Source organism: Peromyscus eremicus, chromosome 15 (genome assembly GCF_949786415.1).
Source record: "Peromyscus eremicus chromosome 15, PerEre_H2_v1, whole genome shotgun sequence".
NCBI classification, from domain to species: Eukaryota; Metazoa; Chordata; class Mammalia; order Rodentia; family Cricetidae; genus Peromyscus; species Peromyscus eremicus.
The window spans coordinates 13,868,334-13,882,977 of NC_081431.1; the positions used below are offsets into that span (position 1 = coordinate 13,868,334).

Sequence of the window (14,644 nt, forward strand, 5' to 3'; positions counted from 1 at the left end):
AGAAGCTGCCTGGAGGAAGGAGGTGGCTTCCTGCTGGAGCCTCAGACGCTGTGCAGCTGAGAGGAGGGCAGTAGAGAAGCCGGCCAGGCAGTTTAGGGGCAGGGACCTCACAAACGAGTAGTTCTGATTCCGGTCCTCGGTCAGAAGACAGGGACATGGAATGCGTTTAGGGGCACTGGCTACTGTTCTGGCTCCTTGCTATCTCTCTCGAAGCTACTGAGACACATGAACCCCTGTGATGAGATGAGTGTGTGACCTACGTGAGCCCCTGCAGAAGGATCCTTGACCATGACACAGCTTTGTGACCTGCTTTTGCTATATGGAACTCTGGGTCCTATCTCCTATGTCTCCCCCAGGGACCCAGGATAAAATTCCTCTCCAAGAATCACCCTTGCTGTTTCCCGCAGAATGCAGTGTTTGAGTTCAAGAGACACAGGACCTCCAATTCCACTAGCCCCAGTGCCTTGGTGGATGCTGGCTGTCTAGGAGCACGGTCCTCCATGGTGCTCATCTGAGGCAAAGAAGTCTCTGTTGTTAAGGATTCCAACTGTCCCTCCTAGTACTTCTACCTCCCTGGGCAAAATCTCTTTTTGTTCTGAATACTAAATATAAGTGAGTGAGTGAGTGTGTGTGTGTGTGTGTGTGTGTGTGTGTGTGTGTGTGAGAGAGAGAGAGAGAGAGAGTGTGTGTGTGTGTGTGTGTGTGTGTCTACGCTAAAGGTTGACTTCAAGTATTTTCCCCAAATGCTCTCCACCTTATTTCCTGAGACAGACTCTCTCAGTTGGCAAGGATGACTGGTCACTGAACTCTAGGGACTGGCCTGCCTCTGCCTTCCCCAAGCTAAGACTGTACATGCATGTCACCCTTTACACACATGTCTTCTGGACCTGGACGCTCATGCTTCACAGCGAGCACTGGCCGAGCCACCACTGCAGGCCTGGATTTTTGCCTTTTAAAGTGGCCAAAGCTTATCGTGCCTGTGTTGGTGTTGGCCAAGGGGATCAGATCAAATTCCTCGGGACTAAGTGGGCCAGGCTTCCAGCTTGTTGACTTCCTGCTCAGCCCTGGTCACAGTCTCCATCACATACAGCCTGACAACACTGATAACACCCACTCTGTGAACGTGGGTGACAGCCATAAACCACAAAACCCAAAGGAATGTTGACGATACACCCACCCTCTCCCTCAGGATCACACTCCTCAGGATCGGTGTACTAGGCCTTCAATGCTCCTTATCTTAAAAAATAAAACACAGGGCTGGATTTGATTATGAGCAGCATTACCTGAACTTTTCATTGTAGTTAATTTCCACATCATCAATTCTGATGTAACAGTGCCCTCTTTTCTGGTAAATGTCTTTCTTTAGAATTGCCTTCAAGCTGGGAGGGATTGCTTCAGGGACATTCTGAAAAAGTCCAGCAGACACACAAAAAAAGTCTTAGATAAATCAGTTGAAAAGACACATGGTTGATACCATAAGAGAACTGAACTCTGTGCATGTGTGCACATACATAGTACATGCATGCAAATGTAATTATGTATACATTTGTTTGACAAAGATCCTGAACACTTAAAACTTGTACATTTATGTTCATTGCATATAACAAGGGGTGCAATAGAAAGAAGAAATTAGGCTCCATCGTCCAAATACCTGCAAGAGGACGCAGCCTCCTGCTTGCATGGCATTTTCAATTGTTTGGCGGTGACTGATATCCTCAGCGGAAATCTCCTGTAGCCGGGGCCCTTCCATCTGACGGATCCAGTGGAGAGCTTGCTTGTGGGGGTCAATCACCAGTGGCCACTGCTGAGTACTTTTCATCAAGATGGCATTTTCTGCTGCGTGCTGGCCAAGGGGCAGTCCTTGATTATGCCATCGGCTGATCTGGAATGGAAACACTAGTATTTTTTTTACTATTTCAGAAACTTCTGCACAGGCTCAGGTCCTGTAAAGGGCCATGAAGGATCCTAAACAATCATTGCTTTTAGACAAATCATCCTTAGAAAGACCAAGGGAGCAAAAAGTAAAACAAGTTGGATTTTTGTTATGATGAGCAATTTAAGACACTGTGGAAACAGAAAATAAACATAAAGCCAGGGACCTGTTTCCAGGACTCTCAGGCTCTCTACATATAGGAAACACACCTCATGTGGAGCTATGAAAACCAACAGTAGCGATTCTATTTCTCACTCATCACCTATCAAGCACATGTATTCATTAACTCATTAAATTTCTACAAACACTAATTTTTCAGATGAAGAAGCTGAGGCGGGAAGTCCAGGGATGTGCCTACGGCCACACTCTCAGAACGAGATGCACATCCAGGACTCGGCTCAGGGCCTAACTCTGCCTTGATGAGCCTCCCGCTCTTCATGGCCTCATCTTCCTCTCACTTCTGTTTTCCTCTAAAGCTGGAACCACGTGGTACACTGCCAGGCTGGCTGCCTTGGGGCGAACCCTGACCCCCTTGAACCACATCAGCAGCTTTTGTCTGAAGTTGATTTTTAGGAGCACAAGGCTCCTTGAGGCCTTAATTTTATCAAGCTGAAAGCTCAGCTGGGTGGAGTCTGCCCTCCCCTCGGCTCCAGGGTAGACCAGGCCTCTCCTCAATGGTGCAGATTTCCTTCACAGCTGCGGCCTCCTCTGCAGTGCCTTGGCTCTGACACTAAACTTGCTAGTCTGCCCTTCTCTCTTCCACTTTTCAGGTTCGTGTTTGGCAAGTTCTCAGGACACGGGCAGAAGGCAGCAAGCTCCTTTGCCAAACTATCACAGGAGTGGCATCCATCCTAACTGTCATTAAAGTCCTCAGTCCCCCCGAAGCCACGCCGCTCTCAGCATTACTGACTGCCTGTTACCTACTAGAATGGACCATTAATCTCTGTTTATAGCATTCAACTGCTTTTCTAGTTCAAAGTCCCAAATTCTTCCACATTCCTATAAAAAAAGAACACAGTCAGGTTCTTCACAGCAACATCCTACTCTCTGGTACCAACTTCTGTATTAGTTACTTTTCTTCTGCTGTGACAAAACACCTTGGCCGAGGTGACTTATGGGAGGAAGAGCTTAGGTGAACTTCATGAATCCTTCACGGCAGGGGCGTGGCAGTAGACAGCAGGCACAGCAGCTGGAGGAAGAAGCTGAGTGCTCGTCTCTTCAAATACAAGCTTGAAGCAGAGAGAGCAAATTGGAAGTAGGCAAAGCCTTTTACCCTCAAAGCATGCCTCCAGTGACAGACTTCCTTCCTCCAGCAAGGCTGCACCCTCCCCAACATTTCTCCAAAAACTGCCACCCAACTGGGGAGCCAGTATTTAAATATATGAGCATATGGAGGACAGCTCATTCAAGCCACTCCAGTAGGTTTATCTCTTTTCTCTATATTTTTTTTATTTTTAAAATATTTGCTTAACTAGGCTGAGCTCAGAGAATCCTGAAGAGAGGGAGGAAGGATTGTATGAGCCAGGGGGTCAAGGTCATCACAAGGGAACCCACAGAAACAACTGACCTGGGCTCATAGGGGCTCACAGAGACTGGGATGACAACCAGGGAGCCTGCATGGAACTGACCTAGGCCCTCTACATATGTGACAGTTGTTCAGGTTGGTCTGCTTGTGGGTCTCCTAACAGTGGGAGCAGGCCTGCCCCTAACTCTTTGGCTAGCTTTTAGGAACCTATTCTTCATACTGGGTTGCCTTGCCTAGCCTTAATACAAGGGGAGGAGCTTAGTTCTACCTCAACTTGATATGCAACTTGATATGAAACAGAGGAGTGGATGAGGGGTGGGGAGGGGTGGTTGGGGGAGGTAATGGGAGGAGAGGAGGGAGGGGAAACTGATGTCAGGATGTAAAATAAATGAATGAATTAAAAATGTTTGCTTAATACTTGAAGTCATGTTATCAATAAAAAAATTTAGAATTATTAATATAGTTCTGGAGAATTAAACCCATTATTAGTGCAAAGTAAGCTTTGATAATTTAGTAGTCCCTTCTGGGGGTTTCATCTATTTGTAATCTGTGGTATATTTTCTCCTTTTTAAAAAAATTCCCAATCTTAATGTTTTAGACGTGTTCTTTCTAAATAACACATGGCTTCTATTTTGTGCTTTGGCATAAACTATTATGTGCTCTTGTGACTTTAGACTTTTAAAAACTGGAGCATTTAGTTCATATATATCTAATGCAATTAGTGATGTGGTTAGATGGTCATTCATTATGGAGTGGAGAGGCTGGTATTTCCTCCTGACCTTATAGGTTGTAAGGTCTATTTAAGTAGCGTTATCACTGAAGAAGCTGATCTAAAATGATGAGGATTAAATAGTAAAGTAGGGATTTCTCTTTTCCAATCTTTTAAATACTCACAAAGGACCTATATAAATAGACAATAGATATCTATTGGTAAATATAAGTCTGTGCTTTTGGCTATGGCTAAGAATGCACCCATGGTTCAATAACTGCACTAATTTTATTACTAAAAGGAGTTTTAGAGAGAGAAACTGGCTAGATTCATTACGGCAGGGTGGTAGGATTACAATAGGAAAAAGAACATTTTGTGGATTTATTAAAGAAAGAGAAACACGACTGATATAGCAAATTGAGGCATTAGATCTGTGAGTTAAAAAGGAAATAAAAGGCTGAAAAACTTCGATATTTTCATTTGTCACAATAATTTAGGAAAAACATCCATGCCCAACACACACTCCCCCAATCCAACCACCAAAAAAAGCCACTTAATTGGATAACGGAATTCTGTTACTACCTCATTTTTTTCCGCCATCACTTCCATTAAGGAGAATTTGGATGACAAGGGAATTCTGTACTTAGTACAGAAGCCCTCCCACTTCTCTATCACCAGCTGGCGGAATTCCGGCGTTAAGACTCCGCTGTAGACTATGCATGCGGACGAAAGAAGTATGTCACCACAGATGCCTTTCAGCTTGTTGTCTATTTCATTGACCGTTTCTTGCCATCGAATCTAAATGTTAAAATAGAAATCAGTTTATTGAATTGATAATTATTTATGAAATATTTATGTGTGTGGTAGATATTTGTGCGTGCATGTGTGGACATGCACACACTGGGTGTCTTCCTCTAGTCTTCTCCATCTTATTTGACTTTTTTGGTGTGTGTGCGCGCATGTGTGTATGTATGTGAGCATATGCCTTGTGTGCATGTGCAGGTCTGCAGTGAAGGGCAGAGGGCCACCTCAGGTGTCTGGCTCTATCCCTATCATACTCCCTCGAGACAGGGTCTCTTACATAACTTGGTTAGATTGGCAGCTGGAAAACCTCAGTAATCCTCCTGTCTCTGTCCTTCACAGTGCTGGGGCTACAACCATGCAGGACAGCCATGCCCAGCTTTTTACGTGGTTGTTGGGGATCTGAACAGATTCCCATGCTTGTACAGCAGTGTTCTTACCCACTAAGCAATCTCCCTACCCTACTCCTATTATTTATTTACTTATTTATCTGTTGGAGATAAGGTCTCTCACTGAACCTGAAACTCATCAACTTGGGCTATACTAGCTGGCCAGCAAGTCCCCAGGACCCGCCTGTTTCTTCCTTCCAGCCCATGTACTTTTCATGGGTGCTGGGGATCTAAACTCAGTTGCTCGTATTTGTGTAGCAAGCACTTTAATGGAATCATCTCCCTAGCCTAACACTATGAGATACTTTAAAAATGTGTGGTCTCTATGTTGGCCGGTCTATCATTGCTATCACTATTACCATTCTCAAGTTGTACAAGGTGAATAACATCTAATAGTGGCCAGGATGGGCGTGGTGGCACCTGTCTGCAAATTCAGTGCTCCAGAGCTGACTCGGGAGCATTGGCATCAACTCTGGGCCAGCAAGGGCGACAGAGCCCTAAGACGGATTTCTCTAGGGCCTTTATCACATACCACCTAAAACTACCTGCAGAAAATCCCATTCAGATGAAATGAAAGAATTCTGTTAGCTTTGAAACAGAAGTAAACGGACTACAAACATCTTACCCTGCCCCTGTCAAAGAACTGTTTCCTGAGAGGAAAGCTAGTTCTGATAATGAAGTCAAGGCCTGCTTTGGCTGCACCATGAGAACTGGTCTCGTAAAACAAGTAACAGAATCACATTCTGTGGGTACTGATGCTCGCACACTGGTCACACCACCCCCACCATCTGTGGAATATCCACTGTCGGCAGACACTGTAGTGTGGAATCCTCACTTGCCACTTCACCGTCCCATTAGAAAAATGCTACTGAGCCAGGCATGGTGATGCACATCTTTAATCTCAGCAGGGAGACAGAGGCAGGTGGATCTCTGTGAGTTCCAGGCCAGGCTTATCTTCCATAGTGAGTTCCAGGCCAGCCAGAGCTACATAGGGAGCCTTATAAATGAATGAATGAACGAATGAATGAACGAACGAACGAACAAACAAACAAATAAATAAATAAATGAAAGGCCACTGACTTCATGTTCAAAGGAGGAAGTTGGAGTGCAGAGAATATCATGCATGTGCTTGGTTGGTCAGTGGAGAAAGCATGGTTAACAGAAATTCACTCCTCGAGGCTTCGAAAACCAGGAATGATGCTGGTGCTAGCCCCCACTCAGCAGTCACTGGGCGCTTAGGGACATCAGTCAAGTTTTGAGGACAGCAATCTGCCTCTGGTTGGTATGACTTTATACTACAACCATATTGCTGTCCTTAAAGAGCCTTCCACAATATATTAATTTAAATAATTTTAACAAGTTAAAGGTATCTTCAGGATTTTGTAATATCCTTTGGGGTAGGTGCAGTGTAACTAAATCAAGATTTTAGCCAGCTTATTAGGAGTGAATTAGAAAAATTTAAAAATCAGATAAAATGGAGCAAAATGAAGTTTTCACTTTCCACTCTAATGATAGCTATCTTCTTTTGTCTCCGTCCACTCCCTCAACATGCATTGTTCCAGGCTGAGGAAGAACAACTCAACATGGCCATTGGAAGGCTCCCCCTGGGCCTCTTCAGACAGAAATGTGCTGCTATCTTAGCCACAGGGGAGAAGAACCGTGGCTAACAACCTCACAGGATTCCTTTGCTTCACTGGAGTAAGACTACCGAGATCCTTAGAGGAGGTCGGATACTGAGGCAGTTCTAGGAGTGTGTGAGTGAAGTAAGTGCAAGCTGCTCCCATGGAAACTAGAAAAGGAGACTAAAAGCCAAGGGAAGCCGTGCCTTCTCGTCTTCCAGGACAGTTAGCAGGACAGATGCACACTGCAGGCGCTTGGTGGCCAGCTTTTTCCGGTTGGCTAGTTGATGTTTTTCAACAATAATATCTCTGTAGGATGTGTGTAAAAACTGTAAATGTTCTTCAATCTGAAAGACAATTAATTCATCGTTGAGAAAACGTCTCGCTCTTACTTGGTTTATAGTTTGTCATTTTTCTTGCCTTTTAGCGTGTAACCACCTCCCTTTTGGGTCCTAGCAAACCTTCCCATATGGATTACATGAACAATGAAATGTACACCCAGCAGCAAGTGGTTCTCTTGCCCTGAAGTGCTTGAAATGCCGTCTGCTTTCTGCAAAAGCTCTTCTTGTAACCCTAAGCATTTGAAGATTCACCATTTTCTAACTTATTTGCTCACAAAGATGACTCTATGTCATATCTAAATTCATTCTCTAAAGGAAATGGCTGAGGGCTGGGGATGTAGCCCAGCTGGCGGCATGCTTGCCATACTACAAGAACATCTAGGATTGATCTTCAGTGCTGTGTAAAACCAGGTGCACTGGCACACATGCCTACACTCAGGAGCTAGAGAATGGAGGGTCATAAGTTCAGGGTCATCCTCAGCCACAAAGAGGGCACACCTTAGACTTCTGTTTCAAAATAAACAAATAGTAGAAAGAAAATGGTTGAACTTTTCCCACTCCAGATATGCTGAGCAGACCTGAGGATAAGCGAGTCAGGATGAAGGGATGAAGCAAGTCTGAGGCGGTCCCTAGATGACACATAGAAAACACCCTTCGCTGGCATCACAGTTTGATATGAAATATTCCCCACAGGCCCGTGTGCTGAGGGCTTACCTCCCACCTGTGGCACTGTGAGGGGGTGGCACGGCCTTCAGCAGGCGAGACCTAGTGGAAGGAGGTTCAATCACGGCAGCATGCCCTCTGAGGGGCTATCAGGCCACGGTCCCTCTCATGGCTCCCATTTGCTTTCTAGCCACCAGGAAGTGAACAGGCCCCTCCATTCCTCCATGCTGTACTGTGTCACGTGGGCCCGACATATATATAACCGTATACACAGAATTGTGCTTACTATGATCTCTAATTTTTTTCTCATCTTTTAGATATTTCTTTACAAAAGTATGAAACTAAATTTTACAAAAACATATTTTGTAAAAAAATATATTATGGGCTGGAGATATAGTTCTGTGGTAGGATTAATTTTTAATTTTGTGTGTGTGTATGTGTGTATGTACACATCCATACAGGTGTCCATGGAGGCCAGAAGAGGGCATCAGATCCCCTGAAGCTGGCTTACATAGGAGCTGGGAACAAAACCCAGGTTCTCTGGGGCAGCAGTGATGAATCATCTCTTCAGCCTCTTGTTAACACTTTCCGATATGGTCTTTGCTTCTTAATTTCTCCTGTCTTCCCTCACTCCTCATGATCTAGTTATTTAAGTACAGGACATAGCCATGAAATTAAACATACAATTACGTGGTGGTTACTGCATTTCCTAAAGGATGCTTTGATGAGGGCATGGGTGATTAGTAAATTCTAGGCCTGTTTCCCTACAACTTTCAGAGTTTTCTGCATTAAGGCCCAGAGGGACAAAAGACATATACTTGAAATAGAAGAAAGTATATAACAGGAGGAATTCCCATAAAGAGCATAAAGCCAAGGGAGTTAACTATAGCTCGGGCAGCACCATGGGATTTGTACTTGAGAAACACATTGAGCAGGTCCACTGAACTACTGTGAGTTGTGAGTCTGTTTCAGGGAGAAGCTGGGGTGGGTCCCTGCTGCCTCTGGGCAGAGTCGGACTGCTTAGGCTCTGACACTCACTAGATAGGTGGCTGAGTGGATGGACATAGTGTGTGTGTGTGTGTGTGTGTGTGTGAATGAATGGATGGATGATGATGGACCGAAAGCCGATGTAATGCAAACCTTTCAGCTTTGAGAGTGTACACACATCCTCCTCATTGTTGTCTTTGCCCAGAATGTAACATGACTTTAACAAGCTGGTTTGCCATGTGCGTCATAGGATGCCATCTACTCAGAATGTGGCACATGTCAAGTTGGTGACTGCCATTCTAGCTCCAGCTCTAGACACTAGAGAATTAAATATGACTTTATGAATTAACAGAGTAATTACTATTAACAGGTGAAATGAGGACTATATGAATCCAGGTTGATACTGGTTAAACTCTAGGGTTTCTCTGTAGCTTTGGAGCCTGTCCTGGAACTCTCTCTGTAGACCAGGCTGGCCTCAAATGTACAGAGATCCGCCTGCCTCTGCCTCCCGAGTGCTGGGATTAAAGGTGTGTGCTACCACCACCTGGCAGATACTGGCTGAACATTTTATAGACTAAAGTTATAAAGATCTCTTGGAGAAATCTGGTGAAATAGTATTATGTGATGAGGATAATTAACACTATTGTTATTTATTTATTATGTAGTTCGGATGGAGAGCTTCACATTATCATATCTATGTTATTTACTTAGTCCTCAGATTTACAATCCTAACTATACTCTTACTTTTGGTCACTAAGCTCTCCTGAGATAATGGCTTCTCCACATTGCACCCTTGAGTGCTAGGGATGGAGTCTCAGGCCCACATGCTACTAGACAATGCTCCGTTACTGAGCAGTACACTCATCCCTGAGATTTATTGACTGTTCCTTGGCAATATTATGTAGTTCTTAAAGGCACTGAGAATTTAACAAGTAACAAAACAAAACTGGAATCCCCAAACCTTACCAGCTGTAAACCTCTTTGTTTTTCAGACAACCTTTGCTTTGCCATTCGAAGGACATTCTGAGCTTCAGCCACTTGAGCCTGCTTGGGACCCACCACCTTCATGGGAGAAAAACATCCAGGGGTTTAAACAGTTAGGCGTATGGTTTAAAATGTCTTATGCTTGCGAGACATTTATAGATATCGGTCTTTAAAATAAACTTTCCTGGAATTTGATATATGCACATGAGGGATATAGTTTGTTACGGACAAAATATTAAATCAAACAAATGGAAATGTAGCATAGCTTTCATAGAATATTTAAAAGAGGCAATCTATGGAATCAGCATAACATATGAAAACATATGGATTTCAGTAGGCATTCTTTCCACAGAGGTCCACTTGAGCACTGCTAAATACAAATTATGTTCAGAACTATGCTATGTCCCTTGCCCATCACGAGAAAGACTGAGGAGGCGAGGAGTACCTTCTGTACTTCGTGGTAGTTATTCAAAGCTATGACCCACTGACACATGGAGCAACAAGCCACAGAAACCAGAGCGATCTTGTTGGGGTTGAAATCAGGCAAGTTTATAATCTTCCTGAGCTTCAGGAACACCTAGGGAGAATGTATAGCATGCAGTGCACATTAGAATGAGTCACTAATTTCTCTAAGAATGATTTCCCGCCTCTGCAATGAAGACATTACAGTTGTGTCTAGGGTTCAAAGTGGCCCCCGATGGGGGGCCTTTCGACTACACACCTGCCACACTGTTGCAGTGACTTTGCCCATATTGAAAGGAACTTCAATTTGGGAAAATTTAGTGTGCAAGGAGGTCTCAATCCCTTGGTTCATTTTACCCCAAGTGGCCTATTGGCTTAGTGGTACCATCTAATTCATAGTTAAACATACAGAATTTCTTAGCTGGGAGGTGGTGGCATACACTTTTAATCCCAGCACTCGGGAGGCAGAGCCAGGTGGATCTCTGTGAGTTCAAGGCCAGCCTGGTCTACAGAGCGAGATCCAGGACAGGCACCAAAACTACACAGAGAAACCCTGTCTCAAAAAACCAAAAAAAAAAAAAAAAAAAAAAAAAAAAAGGATATAGAATTTCTTATCTTCCTTTATAAGCCATAAATGGTAGAGAGTCTTTCTTAGACTCAGATTCCCTCCTACTTTCTGGCCAGGCATCTCTCTTGCCTGGGAACAGCACCACTTTCCTGAATAATTCAGATGCATGTGGCTCACTCCTGACCTGCTGCTATTAATACATCCTGATTATTTTGAATGCTGTTAGGCTTTTAATTATCTTTATTTTATAAGAGTGATTCTTTTTAGATGTATTTAAATAAAACCACAGGGGATCGTCTTTGTCAATTATTCATTAAAGAGTGAGTTGTTACATTAATTCATGAATGAATATCACCACTGACAGGCATGCTGCCCAAACTTCGTCTTCCTTGTTCCTTGGAACTCTGTGCTTCCCAGTGGCACAGACCACCATAACTTGCTGGTTAAGTGTGATTGGCTGCTTAATGTCGTTCCTGTTTAATACGAGGATTGTAGAAGAACACTTTCATGAGAAAACCATGCTCTCCTCTACTCCTTTTAGTATCTATTTAGTGCGTGCGTGCGTGCGTGTGCGTGCGCGTGCGCGTGCGCGTGTGTGTGTGTGTGTGTGTGTGTGTGTGTGTGTGTGTGTGTGTACACACACGTGTACCAGGGCACACATGAGGAGGTCTGTCTGTGGGTAACTTGTGGGAGTCAGTTCTCTTCTATTTTGTGGATTCTGGGGATCAAACTCATCCTGCCAGGCTTGATGATGAGCGTCGTCACCCGGCCCCCTCTTTCTTTCAGCTCTTGCTACTGTTTTCCACCTGTAACACATTTCATTCTTAATCCATTTTTAATTTTCACTTGTAATTCAGAACCAGTTTTAGCACTTCCGCTTGAGTCTGCAGACTGTAAATATGGAGCGCATCCAGCAGGCACTCACTAGCTGTCAGTGTTTACCTTGTCGGGGATGCTGTCCTTGTCCAGGTTAATCAGTTTCTTTAGGAAGCTGGTTTCGGAAAGTAGCAGCTTAGCTGTCGCCCAGTTGGGCTTCCTCTGTAGGAGGATACACACGGCATTCATGACCGTCAGGACGAGGAAGGGGGGGCGGGCATACACTCTGTAAGACAGGGTCAGTAGCTAATCAGCTTCATGGGGAAAATCATATTCTCCCTGTAAGCAACCCCGGAAGATTACATACACAGACTTTTAGACTTTACCTGTATGAAACCGTTAAGGTAGCCTACAAAAGAATGGGTTTCATTATGAAATTTTCCTATGTGTGGTTTGCATTTCACTCTTACTTTCTCCCAATACCCTTTTGTGTTCTCTCTTTCCCCTTCCACTGACTCCCCTCCTTTCTCTAAATATCCCCCTTCTGCTTTCATGCTTTATGTATTACACACACACACACACACACACACACACACACACACACACACACAGAGCTAAGTCCAGCTTTCCCATATAAGAGACACCATGCATGCATACATATTTTTAACAAGCATTCTGATAAGGAGTACCAGTCAACATAGAGGCATTTTATTATTTGGTCACTTAAAAAAATTGAATGTCTTTAGTACACGGATATCATTGCTTTAGGAAGAGTAAATGCATAAAATGTAAATCTGAAAAACCATCTGAGTTAGAGACTAATTCTTTGTTACAAAAGTACCCACCACAGACATTTTAAGTCAGGAACCTTCCTGTGTCACTCTAGTTGGCCTTCTGATGACCACGCCACAGAGACATTGTGTGTACATGCACATGGGTACAGTGCAAGTCAGCCCGGGAGATTTAAGGACTGTACCCGATGATCCCTATGCATATCTTGTGGCTTCTCTTTACCCTCATCCCAGTACTAAGGTTACTGCTAGAACAGCTTCGGGGCAGAGGGATATATTGGGATCTGACTCTAAGGTTAGCATCAAAGGATCATTACTGGAACATTGTAAACTACTTTTTGTTGTGTCCCCAGCAGTTTGTGGCTACAAAAGTGACATTAAAAGGGAGACTCTTTGCAAACAATACAGTCTAGGCAAAGAACGAAAGGATTGCTGGTCCACACAGCGCTTGCAGTTCCAAGGCAGAGGAGAGGGACTTCCCTGCTCAAGAGTGATCTTTGCTGAGCTGAGACCTTCAGTGAGGCTGTTCTGTGTTAGCTCACTTGGACGCCATCTGCCATCCCAGCTGCACAGAGGGAAGCTCACGGGTAGTCTGTGCAGTGAGGAGGTGGCAGGAGTCCAGCCATACACTTCACACTGCTTCCGTGATGCTACAGGAAACAGGATGTCTGTGACTGTGGGGAGCTAAGAGATGGCTTGGTGGTTAAGAGCATATGTTGTACTTGCAGAGGACCTAGGTTTGGTTCCTAGAACCCACACTGGGTGCCTCTTAAATGCCTGTAACTTCACAGGATCTGATGCTGTGGTCTCCATGGGAACCTGCCCTCAGGTGCGCCTATCCTGCCCCCTCAACAGATACATATTTAAAATTAATAATAAAAGGATTAGTGGGTATTTGAGCTACTCTGTCAGTAATATCTTCCAGAACAAAAGTTCAGTGAACAGGACCTTCTGGAAGGAAGCCACAGGTACAAGTTGTATGGGGAGCTATGCTGGGGAAGGCCTGGCCTCTAGTCACACTCTGAAGCCCCTTCTGACTCCATCCCCTTCTCCTGACCCCCATCATCTCACAGCTCCAGCCACCTTGGTCCTTGGCAGTTCCTGAAAGCCACTGAGCACACTTCAAAGGGGGTTGTGCTTCCTACTCCTTTGTCCAGTTGCACGACACAGCTGCCCATCCTTTTGCCAGACAGCACTCTGTCCTCTGCCATGATAGCATCTCATCAGAGGGGCTTCTTCCCTCTGTTGGCTGCTGTGACCTCAGTGCCTCGGACAGGCCTGTCACATGACGCGCACTCAATGGGTTTGCTGAATGAATAAGCAAATGACTAAGAGTGAAAGCTTGTGGGTGAGGATGTCGAGAATTCCATCACCTCCTGTTCTCTGTATGCTTGGTCTTCATTAATTAATTATGATTAATATGAGAACTGTGAGATGCTCTAGTCCACTCTTTTGAAACACTAAGAGTTAATTATGTGTTATACACGTGACGAGGTTGGGGCCAGGGAGACAGATGGCTCAGTTGATAAAACACTTGCTGTGTGAGCCTGAGTTCAGATTCCCAACGCCCATGCAAGAAGCTGAGCACCGCAGTGCATGCCTGTCATTTGGGCACATGTACATATAGGTGAAGGTGATGGTGGGTTTTCCTTACAGTCCCATATCCTTTGTTAAAACACTACTGTCTTCAATTTTTTTTTTTTTCTTCGAGACAGGGTTTCTCTGTGTAGCTTTGCGCCTTTCCTGGAACTCACTTGGTAGCCCAGGCTGGCCTTGAACTCACAGAGATCCGCCTGGCTCTGCCTCCCGAGTGCTGGGATTAAAGGCGTGCACCACCACCACCACCACCCGGCCTGTCTTCAATTTTTTAAAAAACATTTATTTTATGTATGTGGATGTTTTGTCTGCATATATATTTGCGCATCATATGAGTGTCTGGTGCCCATGGAAACCAAAAGGTGGAGTCAGATCCCCTGGAACTGGAGTTACAGATAGTTTTTTATATCCATGTCATGAGACCACCAGGAGTTATTGGAATGGTGAGGCCTAGTCCCAG

The 14,644-nt window shown here is 44.5% G+C and overlaps 1 protein-coding gene across 1 annotated transcript in view; it reads right to left on the reverse strand.

Annotated features, from left to right (window-relative positions):
• Dnah14 (dynein axonemal heavy chain 14) overlaps positions 1–14,644 on the reverse strand; it is a 219,404-nt gene that overhangs the window by 44,508 nt on the left and 160,252 nt on the right. The window contains exons 62-68 of the mRNA XM_059281041.1: positions 11,924–12,083; positions 10,397–10,528; positions 9,934–10,029; positions 7,183–7,323; positions 4,750–4,965; positions 1,652–1,882; positions 1,284–1,405 (exon numbers count right to left, since the gene is read on the reverse strand). Of these exons, the coding sequence (XP_059137024.1) occupies positions 1,284–1,405; positions 1,652–1,882; positions 4,750–4,965; positions 7,183–7,323; positions 9,934–10,029; positions 10,397–10,528; positions 11,924–12,083 (1,098 nt within the window). The remainder of the gene's footprint in view (positions 1–1,283; positions 1,406–1,651; positions 1,883–4,749; positions 4,966–7,182; positions 7,324–9,933; positions 10,030–10,396; positions 10,529–11,923; positions 12,084–14,644) is intronic.